Below are 20,388 nucleotides of genomic sequence, written 5' to 3'. Positions count from 1 at the left end.
TACTCAAAGGACAGTGAGCATACCACACACAAACCAATATAATTGTTTTGTTTTTCACTGCCTAATAAGCATGTGTATGCATGGTAATGTATTCAATCTGGGAAATGGCTCTCAGGGCTCATTTAAAATGAACAATCATGATGCATAAATGTACAGGGAAGCCTTTGCAGTTATTGGTTTAGAGGCCATTGTGTGTAAAGTGTGCTTTGTGATGCAAAAAAGTTGAATTTTAAGTTGACAAGAGGGGGCACGCATTGGGAAACTGTACTGGCAGACAAACCTACTTCAAACTCATCATCTGCCCCCATGCCGAACTGCTCTCTCTCAAATCAACGAGCGTTCAGTTTCTCTGAATACTGAAGACGAGCAGATTCATTCACCTCACCGAACTACAAAGCCCCCCTGCCATACAATTCATTTAGGAAGATACACCCATATTCTTTGCCTGATTATCATCCATTTACTTTTTTAACACAAGTGCAATAGAGGAACAGGCTTAACTGTGATTTCATGTGGCTTTTAAATAAATTATAAAATGAACAGCTAAAAGTATTTTGGTGAAATAGTGTTTAAAAACATGCACATACCTACCACTATCACGTTTAATTCAACTTCATGGCAAAAGATAACATTTATGTTACCTTAAGGCAAATGCTTAAAGGGATAGTTCACCCCAAAATAAAATTTTATAATTACCTGCTTACCCATAGTGAATCCAACATGTAGGTGTCTTTGTTTATTCAGTCGAACACAAATTAAGATTTTTAACTTCAACCATTGCTGTGCCAGTCATATAATGCAAGTGAATGGGTAACAATTCTATGAGAGCAAAAAAACAACAACAATCATGATGACTGAACCATGACAACATATTGATATCTTAAGACACAAAACGATCAGATTGTGTGAGAAATCGAGCTGTATTTAGATCATTGCTTTACCTAAAATACAACGCGATAAATCTTTTTAACATCTTAATTTCTGTTCTACCGAAGAAACAAAAACATCTACTTGTTGGATTCACTGGGGGTAAGCAGATAAACATAACATTTTCATTTTTGGGTGAACTATCCCTTAGAGTCAATGATTGTATCATTATGACAGTGATTTTTATGTTGTATGTTTGGCATCAGTTCTTCTAACCAAATTGATTGAGTGTGTAGATTTTCTTTACTTAAACATCCATGTAGGAAGACAGATGGCCATATTTCAGGATGACAATGTTAAGATTCATGAATCGGCACCTCTTGAGTCCAGACCTTAAATTCTTTGAAAGTCTTTGGGATGTGCTGGAGGAGACTTTACAGAGTGCTGGACTCTTGCATTGTCAATACAAGATCTTGACCAAAAATGTATGCACTTCTTAGACATAAATGTTGTGATGTTAATTCCCCCTTTTTCCTTCAGAACTGTCTTAATTTTCCAAGGCATAGATTCAAAAAGGTGCTGGAAACATTTCTCAGAGATTCTGGTCCATATTGACATAAGAGCATCACACACATCCATGATGTAAATCTCCTGTTCCAACACATCGCAGATATGCTCTGTTGGATTGAGGTCCGGTGACTGTAAAGCCATTTGAGTTTAGTGAACTCATTGTCATGTTCAAGAAACCAATTTGAGATGATTTGACCGTTGTGACATGGCAAGTCATCCTGCTGGAAGTAGCCATTAAAAGATGTTCCTCTGTGGTCATAAAGAGATGGAGGTGGTCAGCATTAATCGCATCAATACTCAGGCGGGTTTTGGTGTTTAAACAATGTCCAGTTGGTCGTAACGTGTCCAAAGAGATATGTGCCACACCATTACACCACCAGCACCAGCCTAAACCATTGATAGATGGAAGGATGAATCCATGCTTTCGTGTTGTTTTGTCAAATTATGTTAAATTCCTACCATCTGAATATCACAGCAGAAGTTGAGACTCATCAGACAGCTGTTTTTCCAATCTCCTGTTGTCAAATTTTGGTGAGCCCTTGCGAATTGTAGCCTCAGTTTGCTGTTCTCAGCTGGCAGGAGTGTGACGTGTCTTCTTATCTGCTTCAAGGTTTGACGAGTGGTGTGTTCAGAGATGCTCTTCTGCAGTCCTCTGTTGTAATGTTTGAGTTAGTGTTGCCTTTCTATCAGCTCAAACCAGACTGGCCATTCTCCTCTGACCTCTGGCACCAACAAGGCAATTTTCATCCACAGAACTGCCTCTCACTGGATATTTTCCCTTTTTTGGACCATTCTCTGTAAACCCTAGAGATGGTTGTGCATGAAAATCCCAGTAGATCAGCAGTTTCTGAAATACTCAGACCAGTCTGGCATCAACTATGCCATGTTAAAAGTCACTTAAATCACCTTTCTTCCCCATTCTGATGCTCAGTTTGAACTTCAGCAGATCATCTTGACCACGTGTACATGTTTAAATACATTAGCATTGAGTTGCTCCCATGCCAGGCAACACATGCAAAAACAAGAGCCAATGAAAAATGAATAACTGATTATGTTCTAACTTTTTCCTGTGAGCTTTTTGCTTTGCATTTTTGTCAAATGGAACCTGTAGCTGTTTGCTTTTATTTTGTCAGATAATACCTTAATCAAGTTTAGTGTTTTGTTCTTCCCTCATATTTAAAAAATATAAAATATCTTCTCATATTTTGATGGTTTAACTGAACTTGCAGGGTTATTACAGATGACAAAATGGCTCATAACACTAAAAACAAGTGACACTAAAATAATGCATTAACATGTAACATGAATCAGTGAATGTACATATCTGCTAAAATAATTTTTACCATAAAATTTAATTTACAAAGAAACAATGCTATTCATAACCCTTAGCAAAATTGCATGCAATGTCCTGTTAAATGACTATAAATTTTCACTGTAAAGGCCATAGTGAAAGTATTACCAAATGAACAATTGTATTGTTTATTTTTGCATTACCCCCTATAAAATTATGCACATTTTGCACAGTGAGATCTCAGCTTATCCATCCGCAGTCTTTTTAACAACCAGTTACCGATAAGGTACATTTACAGTATGCATTATTTAGAAGAGATAGGCTAATCTGTTGCCTAACAAATGTGGATTTACGCAGATCCACAAAGTTTCAATTAGATGCATCCAATAACCTTTCCGCGTCCCAGCTCTTTCCCCGCGGTGATCCCGTTTTGACACCGAGACAAAAACAAAAAAGCAGTATGAATGGTGAAGGAGCGAGCAGGCAGGGAGAAAGCAAGAGGAGGCGGTTAGTCTTTGTAGTCGGTGAGGAATGCGGAAACGCTCCTGCTCTGTGTCAAACTGCTCTGAAGGGGGTCAAGGCACATTCAGCCAGCGTGGGAAAGCGAGGAGGAGACCGAGCACACACACACGCTGCATATTCCTGCATAGATGGGAAAAACATAAAGGGGGAAGGACGGCCGCGGCAGATCGATGAAAATCAGTCACTTTTCGATCCGTTGTGCTTTCTCGAGGGACTGATCAGACGATCTTTCTCTTGATCTGCAGTTGCAGTGTATGTGGTACTGCTGGGATGGGGCTTAGCGCGTGCACCATCCGACTACCTGTGTGGCCCTTTGCGAGGACACTGCACGAGCTGTGATGCGTGTGGAGACGCTGGGAAAGTTACTGAAGTTTATGAATGACGCGACTCTCCGTGCGGAATACAGGCTAGCAAACGGGGTAACTATACTGGGCAAACTCTCATTCACTTGTAGATTTGTGTAGGTTCATTGCGCATAGGTAGGGTACATCTGGGGATATGCATGCAAGCTAGATGCTTTATTCGAGTGCGGAAGCAAAAGTATGCGCTTTAGTTCCAGCGTTTATTGATATGCACAGCTAAACAATGCAATCAGTAGACAACCACGTGCTCGTGGCACAAAGAAGAGCAGGACTTGTCATTAGTAAACCTCAAATCGTTTATATTTTATTGGCAATATGCGCACGTGCTTGATTCAGATCTCAAGGCAATCACCTCGGTAATGTGCAGAAATGAGTTATGTTATGTATAAGGTTACCGAGTAATTCTGTGTTAGTGACGTGAAGTTTTTAATTTTTTTAAAAAGCAAATCATTAATTGGATATATTTTTCAACTTCTGAATTAAACGATGTGGTGATATTTAAATTATTTAAAAAATGTTATGCATAGGCTACATTTTATTTGTAGGCTATTTTATTTTATTTTAATTATTATAATTTTTATACAATATATGTGTTTGTGGGGCCTAAAATAAATTTTAAAAAATCTGTCAGGGTGGTCTAACTTCTGCTGGGGGTCTTAATAAAGACACTAATTTTACTTTATTTTATTTTTTTGTGTTTTTAACTATTTATTAAATTGTATTTATTTGCATTTGTGATTTTAAAGTAGGTTTTATTATTTGTAATATTATTTTTAAAACTGTATGTCAATGTGGTCTAACCTGAGTCTAACCAGCATGTAGGAAGCCATTTTGTTGTCATGTGACATGAAAAAACTATAAAACAGAAAATGATGTTACAGTGAGGTCTTCTGTAGACCTGCATAACTGTGTCAAGGTAATATCATATAAATATCATATTGACTTTTTAACGAAAAAGCATGTTTTGTTCAATTCATAGCCTATTGAATAACACAAATAACCTTCACATATTTTTGACTTGAAAAATGTTTGTGGGAAAACAAAACAAAAATAGAAAACATGTTGAAAACAATGACCAAGTTGTATAAAATCACACATTCAAGCTCCAAATTGCCTATATTTTTTGCTTGGTGGTCTCACCACTTGACATGTGTCATTAGCTTAAGATACTTACAGCCTGTGTGCTGTAAAATATGTGAAACCAACGTGAATACAACAAATGCTGAAACGTGACCCTTTTCTCTTTTATATCATTCGTACCATTATCATTCACCCACATTCTTTATTACTGTGGACTCCAGATGTTGAGTTATTAACTGAACTTTCTTTTATATTTGCCTATAAAAGCGGCTAAGCTAGCTTTGTGTATGCTGTAGTATGGTTTATGATCCATATATGTTATCTTCAGTGTGTAGATAAGATTTGATTCAACTCTGATCACACACATTGGTGTTTACCTCTGCCTGCTTTTGTGCTCGCGCTCTACAGGCAGTGCACGTGCCAGCGCCGCTCTCCCAATAATGCCTTTGTGAAATATCCGCGCACTCGTCACGTTTCGGGATTCCCCGCAGTACCTCGCCGTGTGAAAAAATGGACAAAGAGAGCTTAACCCAACAATATGAGCCGGTGGCTGAGATCGGCGAAGGTGCATACGGAAAGGTGTACAAAGCACGGGATTTGAAGAACGGGGGCCGCTTTGTAGCCCTGAAAAGAGTTCGGGTGCAGACCGAGGAAGAGGGAATGCCGTTGTCAACTATCCGCGAGGTGGCGGTGCTGAGGCAGCTGGAGTCCTTTGAGCATCCCAATGTGGTCAGGTAAGAAAAAGGGGGAGCAGGGGGTCCTGATTTTTCTTTGAGGATGATAACGTCACATACTGCCTCTTGTAATATGTTTCCTGCTAGGGTGTAGGTTTGTTTGAAAGTTGGACATATTGCAGGGAGACAATCCTGATATTATAAAAAAACAGGGATTAAAGAACTGAGGCAGAGGGCATTGTTACATCCAGAATAGTGTTTTGCAAAGAAAAGTGTGGTTTTATAATGAAAATAACTTTATTCCTCATATCAGAAGTTTCATTTCCTGCACCTTTTTCTGTCCCTCAATATAAAATATGATTGCTGACTTACCCTTTTCCTGTTAAATGTTTTTTTTTATTTTTATGGAATATCACAGTATTTATTATAAATTATTTTAATCTGTACACATCATTGTTTCTTTAAAATTCCTATTTCCTCATAATCTTTAATCAAAATGTCTGGGTGGGAAGACCTGTCACTCACATGACATCACAGCAATAGAACTTATTCAGGGGAGCGCCATATTTAAAGGGATAGTTCACCCAAAAATGAAATGTTTATCTGTTACCCACAGGGCATCCAAGATGTAGGTTTGTTTGTTTCTTCAGTAGAACACAAATGGAAGATTTTTGACAACAAACTTTGCTCGTATAATGCATGCCAATGTTTTTTTTTTTTCTATGAGTGTCACTATGAGAGTAAAAAACACACAGACATACAAATCCATATTAAACCCTGTGACTTGTGGAGACACATTGATGTCTTAAGACACTAAATGATCGGTTTCTGCTAAAAACCGAACAGTATTTATGGTATTTTTTTTACCTTATATCAGACAAATCTCATCCAGTATTCCCAATGCCATTACTTCTGCCAGAGAAGGTCAAAATGACAGCGCTATCATCTATGTACACAGATGCCTCCTTCAAACGATCCGCACAGGCACTAATGAGCTAATGAGGAATCTCTCTCTCCCTCTCATATGATATGAGTTAAAAAAATAACATGTACTGTTCAGTTTCTCGCAGAAACCAATCGTTTCTTGTTTTAATACATCAATGTGTTGTCACAAGCCGCGGGGTTTAATATGGATTCGTATGTATGTGTTTTTTACTCCTATAGTGGCACACACATAGAAAAACACCCCATTGACATGCATTATACGAGCAACGGTTGGAGTTAAAAATCTTCATCTGTGTTTTACTGAAGAAACAAACACATCTACATCTTGGATGCCCTGGGGGTAAGCAGATAAACATCAAATTTTCATTTTAAGGTGAGCTGTCCCTTGAAGTTCTGACAGGAGTGAAACCGAGGCTGTGATGGATAGAATTACAGTGCGTTCAATTAATTGTACTGTGGTTTACAACATACGTTTCAGCTGATGAAATGTCAAAACTCCAGTTTTGAAATTATGTGATCTAGGACCTTTGCCATTGTAAAGACTGCAAGTTCATCCCTCTCCGCCTTGTTTTCATCAAAATGGCATCTAACCAAACCCCAAGGATCCAATCAATCCCCAAATGGCCAAAATCAAATCCTGTCCTACAATTTTTTTTCTTGTTCCAGAAGCTGTTTCCTTCAGATATACGTCACAGTATAGGGAAGAAAAGACTATTGCAACTTCCGTTTCATGCCGATTTTTAATACATGTCAACGCGAGATCTGGCAATAGGGTTGCAGCTGTCACAAGCTCCTATCCATAAAGCGCTTTGGCTGAATGATATCTAGTGTGTAGGCATTTCACACACATTATTTCCTGTCACGTCATTTTGCCCTCAGCGACCCATGTTTAAGGGAGGTCCCCTAAGAACTTTGAGAAAAGCATTTTTTTCTTCTTCCAATTGAACTGCAAAAATTTGGTTGATTCAACTATTTTATTATGGAGCAATACACCTACAGGGTTTTCTCAGGTACTGAAATTGCTCAAATGTGGGTAAATTGTAATTCAGTTAGTAATATGTTGATTTATTAGCCAATTTGAGATTACTGGCATTGGATGATAGTCATTGTAACTTAAGCCAATTAAGACCGATGTGTAGTTTTCAGGATTTTTTTTATAGAATTTTCAGAAAATATGCTGTTATTGCTCAAATGACTGTTACTTTAATTTGAGTGTTTTGCAAGTCTTTTGCAATATTATCAGTACTGGCCCCTGATGTAACCATATCTATCAATTACGAGCCGTGATGATAAAATGATTCGATGAGTAAACATCTCGGCAAAGAAAGCAATAAGTCCCAAGAAGCCTTAGTTTACTGTTATAGAGAACCGTTGGGTAAAGCAGTAATAGCAGTGTTTTATTGTGAATAATCATAATCAAGAACTGGAACTAACTGTTTTATAAAAGATCATCTAGTCAACCTAAACATTTAGTAGAGGATGTCTTCGAGGAACAGCTTTGCAGGTCCTATTGTTTTGATAATTAGCTTGTCAAATGCAAATGGTACCATTGACGCAAGCACCTCTCTGACAATTCGCCTTTCCTGGTCAACTGAAGCGATATCCATTGTTGACCTTTATGTGCAGATGTGAAACCATTGATGCGCATATAACTGTGAGCAGTCGGCCGTCTTTCTCAAAAGATGCATTTTAATTCCTCATTGTCTGTGTCTGGCATCAAGGTCGTTTTGTATTGTTTTGGTAATGTGTGTTGATTTTTTTTTTTAGCTTGGAAGCTTATAAATGTCAAAATGGGTAGGTGGAAAATCACCGCCGTCTCTATTGGGAGTTCTTGCAGCTAATGGATTGATGGCTCGGTTTCAAGGGCTTATCTACTTAATTCAATTGATGACAGAACTCGCATCATTGGCTGGCCTTACTCAAGGCCTCAACCTTGCTATGGAGTATTGCGCACTAAAAGCTGCTGAACATGTGCACTTCATTCTTTTGACTAGACCAGTCAAGGTCTGGATTGCAAATGCACATTTTGGGGGTTTGTAATTTGTCCATAGATGCAGATGGATATTTTTCATATTGTTTGCCAGTTTGTTTTCCTCGTTTGCACACTGTACACCCTAATGCTCAAAATAAGAAAGGGGGTCTAATGCTATTTCATGCATTCTTACCTCTTTACACTGATAAAGATTTGGATTCTCATGCCAAACATGGCCAAATTGTATTTTTTCTGTATTAAAACTGCTATTTCTGCTATTTGGCACACACGTACAGTTCTTCAGGATTTTACAGTCCTTCAGAAACAAGTTTCAGAAAGTTTTTTTTCTTAGTATGGCCCTGTATGACTTCATAAAGGGCATAATTCCTTGTATGGGCACTTCTCCCGGATAAGCATGTGTGCACGTCAACCAGAGCGCGAGCAAGAGAGCTTCTATTAATGAGCTTTGCTCAGGTTATGAAAGCCACTGACTGCACTATCCAGGAATAATGCTGTGTGTGTGTGTGTGTGTGTGTGTGTGTGTGTGTGTGTGTTTGTGACTCTTTAGCTCCGCCCACTGTTTTCAGAAAGAATCTGTACAGCGTTCCTGTTGCTGTGTTACGTCCTCTTTTTAATTGGTTTGAATAGAGCCAACTCAAATTAAGCCAATTAGTTCAAATTAATTTTATAACTATTTATAACTTATAAATAACAGCTTAGTAGAGCAGAGTATTTATAACTTTCTTTTAAGTTCACAAAACTGACATATTTTAAGTCATTTGTGTTGAGTTCCATGAAGTTGTTTCTTTTCATTTAGACAAACTTAAATTTAACTGAAACTGAGCTGCCATTTCTGTTTCCCAGCATGCTTTGTAATGCCACTCAAAAGGGTGAATAAATGCTAAAATTGTGTTTTATAATGTTATCTGAGAGATTTCGTAGTGAATCCACATATTTTTACGCACATTTTGGAATATCACATTAGTACACAATAACCATCGCACACTTGCTGGTATAAAACGTTTTAGATATTTTGCAAGTATTGATAGTGTGTGGGATTTCCTTTTGTTTGTTGGAATATCACATTAAAAACATTGGATGGAAAGCAAAGATGCACATACATTTTAAAAATGTGGATAAAAATCGTATGTGCATTTTTTAAAATTCAGTAAGACATGGGCATAAAGTATAATGCTAATAAAAACTAGTTCCTTTTAATTTAGACTAACTTAAATTTAACTGAAACTGGGCTGGGATTTCTATTTTCCAGCATACTTTGTCATGACACTCAAAAGGGAGAGTAAATGCAAAAATGATGTTATATAATGATAACTGGGAGATTTGGTTGTGTTTAAAGTTTTGTTATGCTAGTTTAGAAGCGTTTCTGTATGAGCATGAACTTAGATTGAGAACAGATTAAATGTTTTATATTGCTGTACTCTTTCAGCAAGTGCTAATGCTATCGTTAGTAATTAGCAAGGAATCATTTAATCAATTAGCTAGTTAAAGTTACTAAATAAAAGATGCTAATTTTAAGCTAAATGTATGAATTGGCTTACTCAAATATTTCTAGTTAAGAGCAATTAAAATGCATGAGTACAAAATAAAAATACGCAAGTGCTGCTTACTTAAACTTTAAATGTCTTTGATGTAACTGTTACCTCTTTTATTTTTTGCCAACTTTTTCGAGTCTACAGTGTATCGAAAGGTGCATGAACTCCACAATTTTGTTAAAAACCTGATGATCATGTTCTCCAGCATAATTCAAAATGATCCAAAGGGCATCTTGAGGTTCAGTGGAAGATTGATTAGTGACATAAATTAGCATATCTGATTAGTGACCTAGAAAACAGTTCAGAATCTGAAGTATTTCTCATCCCCTTAAAACTGTTCTTTCATTGGGGTTCCCGACTTTTGGACCCCAATGCATTTTTGAGTAGTGGAGAAGAGAATGCAGGAAACCTGTTTCAAATGAAATGCTAAACAGTATTAACGGATGTAGGGACTCCTATAGGGCCGTGTTTGGAACGCTGTGAAAGTGCAGGCAACCTCTCAATGCTTATAATGAGAATATTATTCATGCCATATGTTTTGTTGGTTAAGAGGCTTCATTGTGGAGGCACAATCTGGATTCCAGCAGAAGCTTTTCCTGGAGAAGTTCAGTTTATGATGTCATGGGATAGGGTAACTTGCCATAAAAGAATCTTTTCGTAGATTATGGATATTTTACTTTGTCTTTCACTTAAAGTTAGGGATAATTCATTATCTTTGCGAATTATGTCAGGCAATTAGAAAACTCCTACCCTTGTCAAATATCTTATCTTGTGATAAAGCATGTATCCATGTCCTTGTTGTAATTTTTGGGTTTTGACCCTCTTGCATTGAAATGAGATCTTGCCTTTTTTTTTAGAGGGTTTCTGCTCTGGTAAACTCTTCATTCCTGTAAAATGTACATACTTTACTTTGTCACATCATTGACACAAGGAGTTTTTGCAAAGATCCTAGCAACAATGCAGAATTGGGAATGTGACATTTAATTAACTACAACAATACATAAAACAAACAATAAATACACTATACATATGATAATTCATTTGATTGTATTATATGACCATGTCAAAATTTATACTTAAAATACTTGTCACTCAAACAGCTTTTAATGAGTGTTCTTGATTATGCCTTTTCTTCATCTAGGTTGTTTGACGTATGCACAGTTTCCAGGACTGACCGGGAAACCAAACTAACTTTGGTCTTTGAACACGTGGACCAAGATTTAACCACATATTTGGAGAAAGCACCTGATCCAGGAGTGCCACCTGAAACCATAAAGGTACCTTCACATCAGCAGGTTTATCTCAACACTTCTGATCAGGCAAAAAAACTGTTGTAACCTGATGCTTTTAGCCTAGAACTGTATCATCAAATGGACCATTATGTGCATTAAAAAACATTACTTTTTATACACATATTTAAAGGGCTAGTTTGCCTAAAAATTTAAATTCTCTCATTAATTTCTTACCCTAATGTCGTTCGACACCGGAAGACCTCCGTTCATATTCAGAACACAAATGAAGATATTTTTGTTGAAATCCGATGGCTCAGACCGGCCTTCATTGACACCAATGTCATTTCCTCTCTCAAAACCCATAAAGGCACTAAAGACGTCGTTACAAAGCCCATCTCACTACAGTGATTCTACAATCATTTTATGAAGGCCTTTATAGGCCTCTGAGCAATCGGATTTCAACAAAAATATCTTCATTTGTGTTCTGAAGATGATCTAATTAATGAGAGAATTTTTGTGTTAACTAACCCTTTAACATAAATCTAAACTTGAATATATATATATATATATATATATATATATATATATATATATATATATATATATATATATATATATATATATATATATATATATATATAAATTTTTTTTTTTTTTTTTTTTCTTTTTTTCTTTTTTTTTTTTTCTTCTGTGGGTGTCATGAATTTCTCTTTTCACCTCCTCTCATCCACATACTTTGTCAACTGTGATGGATAAAATAATGTCCTCTTACATTTAAGTCTGATTACAGAACTAAAACATTTCCATCCACCTATTTTTAAGCACATTTTGGGATATCACATGAAAAAAATATTAGATAGAAAAGCAAAGATATAGATAAATTCTACAAAAAAGTGCAAAAAACGTTTGTGCATTTTTTTATGAATTATTTTATTCGATAAGACATGGATGAAAATACATTTACAATCACTGAATGTGATTGGATAGCTGGACTAACCAGTGGACCAATTTCATTGCACAGCATCTCAAATATTGGTTTGATTATTCTGAAATGCCTGGGCCAAAGTCTGTCATGAGAATGATTTGGTATAGTGATCTCCCAGAAGTGTCTCACATGATTGCCTTCCCAAACACCAGGCATCCAACGGAAGATCACATGACAGCATTTATTGCATTTCGTCTGCTTGCTCTGAGGTGCATCTCATTTATGATAGAGGAAAAAAAGAGCTATTTTATTACAGATGTTTTAACCCAATTTTACATTTAACACACTGGATGGAAACGCTAAAAACGATAAAAAAATATGCGATATTCCAATTTTGCGCATAAGTTAATTTTGCAACTTTAACATAGCTATTAGGTATGTTATAGATAGTTTGCCCCCAAATTTATATTCTGTCATTTACAGTGGGGCAAAAAAGTATTTAGTCAGTCACCAATTGTGCAAGTTCTCCCACTTAAAAAGATGAGGCCTGTTATTTTCATCATAGGTACACTTCAAATATAAGAGACGGAATGAGAAGAAAAAATCCAGAAAATCACACTGTCTGATTTTCAAATAATTTATTTGCAAATCATGGTTGAATATAAGCATTTAATCACTTAAAAAAAGCCAGATTTCTGGCACTCACAGACCTGTAACTTCTTCTTTAAGAGGCTTCTCTGTCCTCCACTCGTTGCCTGTACCAGGCTGGGGAAAACTGAATCTGCAATAGGTAAGCAGCTTGGTGTGAGGAGATCAACTGTGGGAGTAATTATTCGAAAATGAAAGACAAGACCACTGATAATGGTGGGCTCCACTCAAGATCTCACCCCGTGGGGTAAAAATGATCACAAGGGGGGACCTAGTGAATGACCTGCAGAGAGCTGGGACCAAAGTTACAAAGGCTACCATCAGTAACACACTACGCAGTGCCAGACGTGTCCCCCTGCTTAAGCCACTACATATCCTGGCCCGTCTGAAGTTTGCTAGAGAGCATTTGGATGATCCAGAAGAGGATTGGGAGAATTTCAGATGTAACCAAAATAGAACTTACTTTTGGTAAAAACTCAATTTGTCGTGTTTGGAGGAAAAAGAACGCTGAGTTGCACCATACCTACTGTGAAGCATAGGGGTGGAAACATCATGCTTTGGGGCTGTTTCCTGCAAAGGGACCAGGACGACTGATCCGTGTAAAGGAAAGAATGAATGAGGCCATGTATCGTGAGATTTTGAGCAAAAACCTCCTTCCATCAGCAAGGGCATTGAAGATGAAAAGTGGCTAGGTCTTTCAGCATGACAATGATCCCAAACACACCGCCTGGGCAACGAAGTGGCTTCATAAGAAGCATTTCAAGGTCCTGGGGTCTCCAAATCTCAACCCCATAGAAAATCTTTGGAGGGAGTTGAAAATCTGTGTTGCCCAGCAACAGCCCCAAAACATCACTGCTTTAGAGGAGATCTGCATGGAGGAATGGGCCAAACTACCAGCAACAGTGCGTCCAAACCTTGTGGCGACTTACAAAAAAACGTTTGACCTCTGTCATTGCCAACAAAGGGTATATAACAGAGTATTGAGATTAAATTTTCTTATTGACCAAATGATTCTTTTCCACCATCATTTGCAAATAAAATCTTTAAAAATCTTTTTTTTCTCATTCTGTCTCTTATAGTTGAACTGTACCTATGATGAAAATTGCAGGCATCTCTCATCTTTTTTAGTGGGAGAACTTGCACAATTGGTGGCTGACTAAATACTTTTTTGCCCCACTGTATTACTTCCAAATCAGTAAGACTTTCATCCTTCTTCGGAACACGAATGAAGATATTTTTGAGAGCTTTCCGTTCCTCCAGTGACAGCTGATCTGATGTGTGAGTTTAAATTAATGATGTGAATAAAAGCCTAAATTAAATCTGTTCATCATATACAGTTATTGAGTCTCTTTGAATTTGACCTAAACCGCTCAAATCATATGGATTAGTTTTATGATCTCTTTATGCACTTTTTGAAGCATCAGTGATAGTTGTGTAGCTGTCAATAGAGGAACAGAAAGCTCTCAGATTTCAACAAAAAGATCTTCATTTGTGTTCCAAAGACGAATGAATGAAAGAATGAAAGTGTGGAACGACATGATGAAAGTAATTAATGAAAGAATTATCATTTTGGGTGAACTATCTCTTTAAGCTGTATATAAAAAGAAAGCTACGAAGTGAGGGCAACTTGAATTCAAAAACTGCGTTAATTAATGAGTGTTGCCGATTTTATATCCATTCTCTGTATCTTCAAACAGCGGTTTTATTAAAAACAAAAAAACAAAACAAATAAGCACTTTTTGGGGGGGGGGTAATTTGTACTTTGAGGCCTGTGAGCAAAAAATGATTGTTTTGGCCTTCTAAGTCAGCAGATGAAGGATGGCGCTCCCTCAGATCACAGAGTCTTGTCCTTTTGATGGGCAGTGCATGTGGTGGATGGGCTTCTAATTAAAGGGCTGGGTGCCTGTGTGCCTCTATTTTCATTCAGCTCTGGCTTTCACCAAAAATTGGCCAGAGGAATGTTCCTTCAGTGCATGTGTGCATGCGAAGGGTTTATGTAAGTATGTATGTCTGTGTAGTGGCCTTCCTGTCAGCCTTTCACTAGAATAAACTTTTGGACTGCAAGGGGCTTCCTTAAGTCATTCAGGCCAGATATCGTTTTCATTACTCTAGAAATAATCCTGCTGCGTGTCAGTGTCCTCTTACGTTCATCCAGAAAGGTCTGAGCGGAAATGTTGGATTTTTTTTTTTGGTCCTGATCATCTACTCTCCTGCAATCTATTTAGACTTTTTCCCACATGGTAGTTTTACAAATCCATTCATCATATTTCGCTACCTCTCCCCCAGGACATCTTACATGGAGTGCTGGAACGAACCGTATCTCTCTCTTTGTCATTTGTGCCAAAATGAAATAGAAACAGAAGCTATGAAACATTTGAAAAGTTAAAAAGTGACACCTAAGGGGTTTCCTTCACAAGTTTTGTGTATCAGTTAGAAAGGATTGTGTATCGAGAGGGACTTTTGAACATAACGCAGTCTTGGTTTGAGTCTCTGGTTTGCATGTGAGAGATAAATGTGTGGTTTCTTTGTATTTCCCCCCAGTGACTATCTGATATATATGAATTATTTAGAGTGAAAAATGTTTGACTTTTTTAGTTCTAACTTAATTTACATTAAAGTTTGGGGTCATTAAGATTGTTTTAATATGGAAATTAGTACTTAGTATTAGTACTAGTACCTAAAAGGGACTGATGAATGAATTTTACATTGTTACAAATAATTTTCAAAATCTGTACTTTTATATTTTTCTATTCATCAAAGAATCCCAAAAAGTTCCCCAAAAAGTCTCTCTAATAGTCTCTACAAAAAAATTAGGCTTTACAACATTCATAATAATATTAAATGTTTCTTGAGCTGCAAATCATATCAGAATGATTTCTGATGGATCATGTGACACTGAAGACTGGAGTAATGACGCTGAAAATTCAGCTTTGATCACAGGAATAAATTACATTTTATAATATAATAAAATAGAAAAGTTATTTTTAAATTGAATTTCACAATTTTACAGCTTTAACCGTTATTTTTTTAATTTAAAAAAAGCATAATATGTGAGTATGAGACTTCTTTCATTTCTTCATACAATAAAAAATGTGTAGTTTCCTCTCATGAAATTAAAATTAACAGATAATATGCATCTTTTTTTATTTTGTTTTTATAAATAAGTAGCCATTTATAGTTGATTTATGCAATCCACAGGCTTCCAGATCCTGAATATTTTAACCTAAGAGCTTGTGAATATGCATTAGTTAGATTTCATTTTGTCAGGCCACACAGACATCAGATAACAGACATCAGTTGCAGACTGTGCCGCCCTCCCAAAGATGCCCGGCAACCTTATTCACCACCCTCCTCGGGACACCAGATTGCAGAAGTCCCAGCCTCCACCCCATTCCAGCCCCCAAACTGCCCACTCCTGCCCCATTTCAGACCCACCGCATGCTAATTGATGAGAGAGGCCCCGGGAATCAAATGAGCTGGAAGGAGATCAAGCGGCTGGCCCTGCGTTGGGGAGTGCGGCTAGGCTCTCCGGCCCCGCGCCTTCCCGAAGCCTGTCTCTGGCCCATAAAGGAGAGCCTAATGAAGCATGGGGAAGGAATTACACTAACGCTAACTGGCAGATGTCCTGCATTGTGCCGGGGTACAATAAACAATATGGCTGCCTCTCATGAATTAGCATGAGAAAGGGGGGTGCCTTCTGGAAGCTCTGTTTTGACTGCTGGTTTTGGGGAGGTTTTCCCCCCCAATCATTCCTTCTTTGCTTTATTTCCTCTCTTTTTCTGAGAAGAGGTACTTTAGGACAGGTGCTATCAAATCTTTCCTTTGTTTCGATTCTGAATGCTTCTCAACAAAGCCTGGTTATTTCAGGTTAGAAGTGTTGGTTTTTAATTTATGGCGTTAATGTTTTGAATGTAAATTACAGCGCCTCTGTCTGTTGTGTGAATGGCATGTTGCAACAAAGAACCTTCTCCCGAAGAATCATCCACGTTCCACCTGTTAGGTTACTCCTTTTGAGATTCTAATGAGAGATTGTGTGACAGGTAAATCGAGCTTGATCTTCCATTTAACTAAAGTGTTTTTCTAAGCATCTCTAAAGCAGATCAATCTAATAATAATAACCCTTAAATAAAATTACTGCACCTGGAAAATTCTCCAGGATTCAAACGGCCTTCATTTGCAAATGAAGCTTGTTCACACAAAAGTTTTGGGTCTGTAAGATAAAGAAAAAAAAAGTTTTTCTTATACTTACCAAGGCTGCGTTTATTTAATCAAAAATACAGTAATATTATGAAAAACACTACAATTTAAAATAACTTCTATCTATTTTAATATATTTTAAAGTGCAATTTATTCCTGTGATGTCGCTGCTTCAGTCTTCAGTGTCACATCATCCTTCAGAAATCATTATAATATGTAACATTATAATAATGTAATACATTTATTGTCAATGTTGAAAACAGTTGCTGCTTAATATATATATATATATATTTTTTAATGATATATTTTTAAATGAGTAGAAAGATAAAAAGAACAGCATTTATTTGAAATTGATAAAAATTTCCAACATTTCTGTGACTTTACTGTCTCTCTGCATCCTTGCTGAGTAAAAGTATTACATTTCTTGACCCCAAACATTTGAACAGTAGTGCCTATTCATTATATAATATTATATTCTGCCACAACTTTATGCATTTAAATGACATAATCTGCAGACTTCCCTCCAAAAACAGTCCTGAAAATGCACACAGAGAGTTTGTCACACGTCCATAAAAGATTACTTAAGTATTCGGAGGAGTCGATATCAGTGTTTATCCTTGGGTCCCGCTTCCGATGTGGTTGTGTACCTTTCCTTTTCTTTTCACTTTTGTCTCGAGCAAAAGTGGGCCATTTTAGGCCAAGACTGAGGAGCTAGTGGGGGGTGATGCCGTTTTAGGAGCTCCCAGAATAACTGCCTGTGCCTGAAGGTCTGCGAGGTCATGGCTGGATGGGCATTCAGAAAGGCTCCTTGTTTATGCTGGCCGCCTGACTCTAACACACGCGTTCCCTAGTGCAGGCCCCCAGCGCACGCATTGTGAGGACTCTCGTCCCCTTCCCCTCGCCCGCTCTGACTCGCGCCGTTTGCTGTTTTCTGCTTGAGTGTGCACCCCATTGTTTCAGTGGTTTTAATCACTCACCAGCTGGTCGGGGAATGAACAGTGCTGTGGGCTCAGATCCATGTCACTTGTGAGGTCTTGGCAGCGGGTTTCTCAGGGGTAGGCTGCCACTGCTTGATACCTTTGCTTTGGAACAAGTCAAGCAGCAACTGTGAGCAAATGCTGCCTGCTCGGCACTCCAACCCCACTTCTTTTCCTTATACGCAGACCCCTTTTTTCTTATCTATTTGTCAGTTAGACGTTTCATGGCCTTTATTGCCAAATTCTACCAAAGGAAATGGCAGTTCGGTTGCTGTCTTTTCCCCACCTTCTTTTCAGTTTCAGTATCATGGTCTGATTTCATATTGGCAGAACGAGACTATTCACATTTAGCTGTGATCCCGGGACAGCTGCAGGAAAGCAGAGGCCTACAGGGATGGAGACTTACGGCAGCGTGTCTTTCCTGCTCTGCGTCATGTTTGTTATCAACATCTGCCTAACTTGAACTTTAAAGGGACATGCTCACCTTTTTCCCCTCCACATTCATAAAGTAGTTTTGATATTAGTTCTGTTCCATCTGTTTCGTACTGTTTTAATTTTTATTTGATCCACTTCAGTTATTCATTAAAATGCACAAATGTAAATGTATTCAGTTATTAAAATATATTTTGGACTTGTACATTTGTAATGGTTCAGGTCTTCTGGTCGTGTTTTGGCAGGATATGATGTACCAGCTGCTGCAGGGTCTGGATTTCCTCCACTCTCACCGTGTGGTTCATCGAGATCTTAAGCCTCAAAACATTCTAGTCACCAGCGGAGGACAGATCAAGCTGGCTGACTTTGGTCTGGCGCGAATCTACAGCTTTCAGATGGCTCTTACTTCTGTGGTAAGTAACGGAGTTGCACAAGTGTCTGCTGTAGTGAATGTAGCCGTACTATATGTTAAAAATTGTATAGGGTGACACACACACACGCGCACACTCATAGTGAGGGCACTGCATACTTTCATTGATTTTTATATCAAGGCAAGTTTATTTGTATAGCACATTTCGTATCCAATGGCAATTCAAAGTGCTTTACATAGAAATTAATTAAAATAGTGGTAACATATGCATGAGAGAAAGAATACAATGTGTACAAATTAAAAATGAAAAAAAAGGATAATTAAAACAGTTGGTCAAGATAAAATGGTCAGATACACAATAGTGGTCTGAAATAAATATAAAACATTCTTCAGGTCACAGTCTACATACATGTACCATCTTATTTAGAACACCTCTCCTTAATTTCTTTCTCAAACACGTTCATAACATCCATTTTAATCCCTATTCCCTAGTTTTAACAAGACCCTTCTTGTTAAACCCATTTTCACTCATCATACCTTTCCACGGATTTCCACATACTCACACTTTTTTGTCAAACTTTCTATTTCCCTTCAAACCCAGTTTTCACTCATCATATTTGATGTTAATGATATTTTCTATAACCTAACCCAACACCTACCCCTAAACCTAGCCCTCAAATAAATGTGTATTTTAACATTGTAACTAGTAAGGGCCAGTAAAATGCCCTCCTTAGTTGGTTGTCATAATGTTTCACTATATAAGTAAGGACATTTGTCCTTCTCAAGTACACACACATACAGTCTTGTACATAAATCTTTGTTGATGAGGCCATTCAATGACACTATGCAATCTCTAGCTTCTTAACCGTACCCTACCCCCATCACAAATAACTGCCTTACCCTACACCTACACTAAACCTAATTATAACCTTATCCCTAAAACCCAACTCTTGACCCCCAAACAGGCCTTTAAAGTGAGGACTGGCCAAAATATCCTCGCTTTACTCTTTGTCCTTACTCCGATTGTACTTTTACGAAATATAAAATATGTTTATACATTATTATTTTTAAAATTTTGTATGCATTTTATAGTATATGACCTTGTCTATGAAAGCATGCAGCTTGCGCAATAATTGATGGATGTGACCTAAGTTTAAGTGTCATCTTTTTCCACCGTTTCATCCCTCTGTTCCTTAACTCCCTTTTCACGTATGCAGATGACAAACCGCAAACATTGTCTACTCTAGTACATTCTTGACATCTTCAATGTATTTGATGTCTTCTTTAGGAGTTTTAGGAGTGTGATGTGCCATCATACAGACAAAAAGATCCCCTGAGACAAATATGGGTGATGTCCAATCTGATGTGGTAGCGTATAATGTGTAAAGTGATCCCTGCAGAGGCTGTCCCGTGTCTTTGGCCTCACAAAGTGGCCTAAACCGAGATTAAATTGAGTCCCATCTTTTCCCTCCTACCACTCTTTGAAGTTGCATTCTCTTGAGGATGGCTCTGATGTCAAAAGATACACATTTTGTTTTTGAACCGACATGGTGTTTATTTTTTTTACTATATGCTTGGATATTTTTTCTGTATACATTTTACATGGCTGATTTATCACATTCTTTAGTTATGTCAATATGAATATTGAATTTATGCTATCTAATTATAGTCGTTACCATGGCTGTATCATGCACAACAGAGTGCAAGAGTTTGCTACATTAACCCATTTTTTTCACATCTCATTCAGTTTGCTGATTCTGAATGACTGCCA

General features: G+C 37.5%; 1 protein-coding gene across 1 annotated transcript in view; it reads left to right on the top strand.

Moving 5' to 3' along the window:
- The first annotated feature begins 3,258 nt into the window (after positions 1-3,258).
- cdk6 (cyclin dependent kinase 6) overlaps positions 3,259-20,388 on the top strand; it is a 51,850-nt gene continuing 34,720 nt past the window's right edge. Inside the window, exons 1-4 of the mRNA XM_067425497.1 lie at positions 3,259-3,669; positions 5,101-5,426; positions 10,978-11,113; positions 18,493-18,660. Coding sequence (XP_067281598.1) covers positions 5,203-5,426; positions 10,978-11,113; positions 18,493-18,660 — 528 coding nt within the window. The 5' untranslated portion in view covers positions 3,259-3,669; positions 5,101-5,202. The remainder of the gene's footprint in view (positions 3,670-5,100; positions 5,427-10,977; positions 11,114-18,492; positions 18,661-20,388) is intronic.

The sequence above is a fragment of the Pseudorasbora parva genome, chromosome 19, assembly GCF_024679245.1.
Source record: "Pseudorasbora parva isolate DD20220531a chromosome 19, ASM2467924v1, whole genome shotgun sequence".
Classification (NCBI taxonomy): Eukaryota; Metazoa; Chordata; class Actinopteri; order Cypriniformes; family Gobionidae; genus Pseudorasbora; species Pseudorasbora parva.
This window is presented reverse-complemented; position numbering and strand designations above follow the sequence as displayed.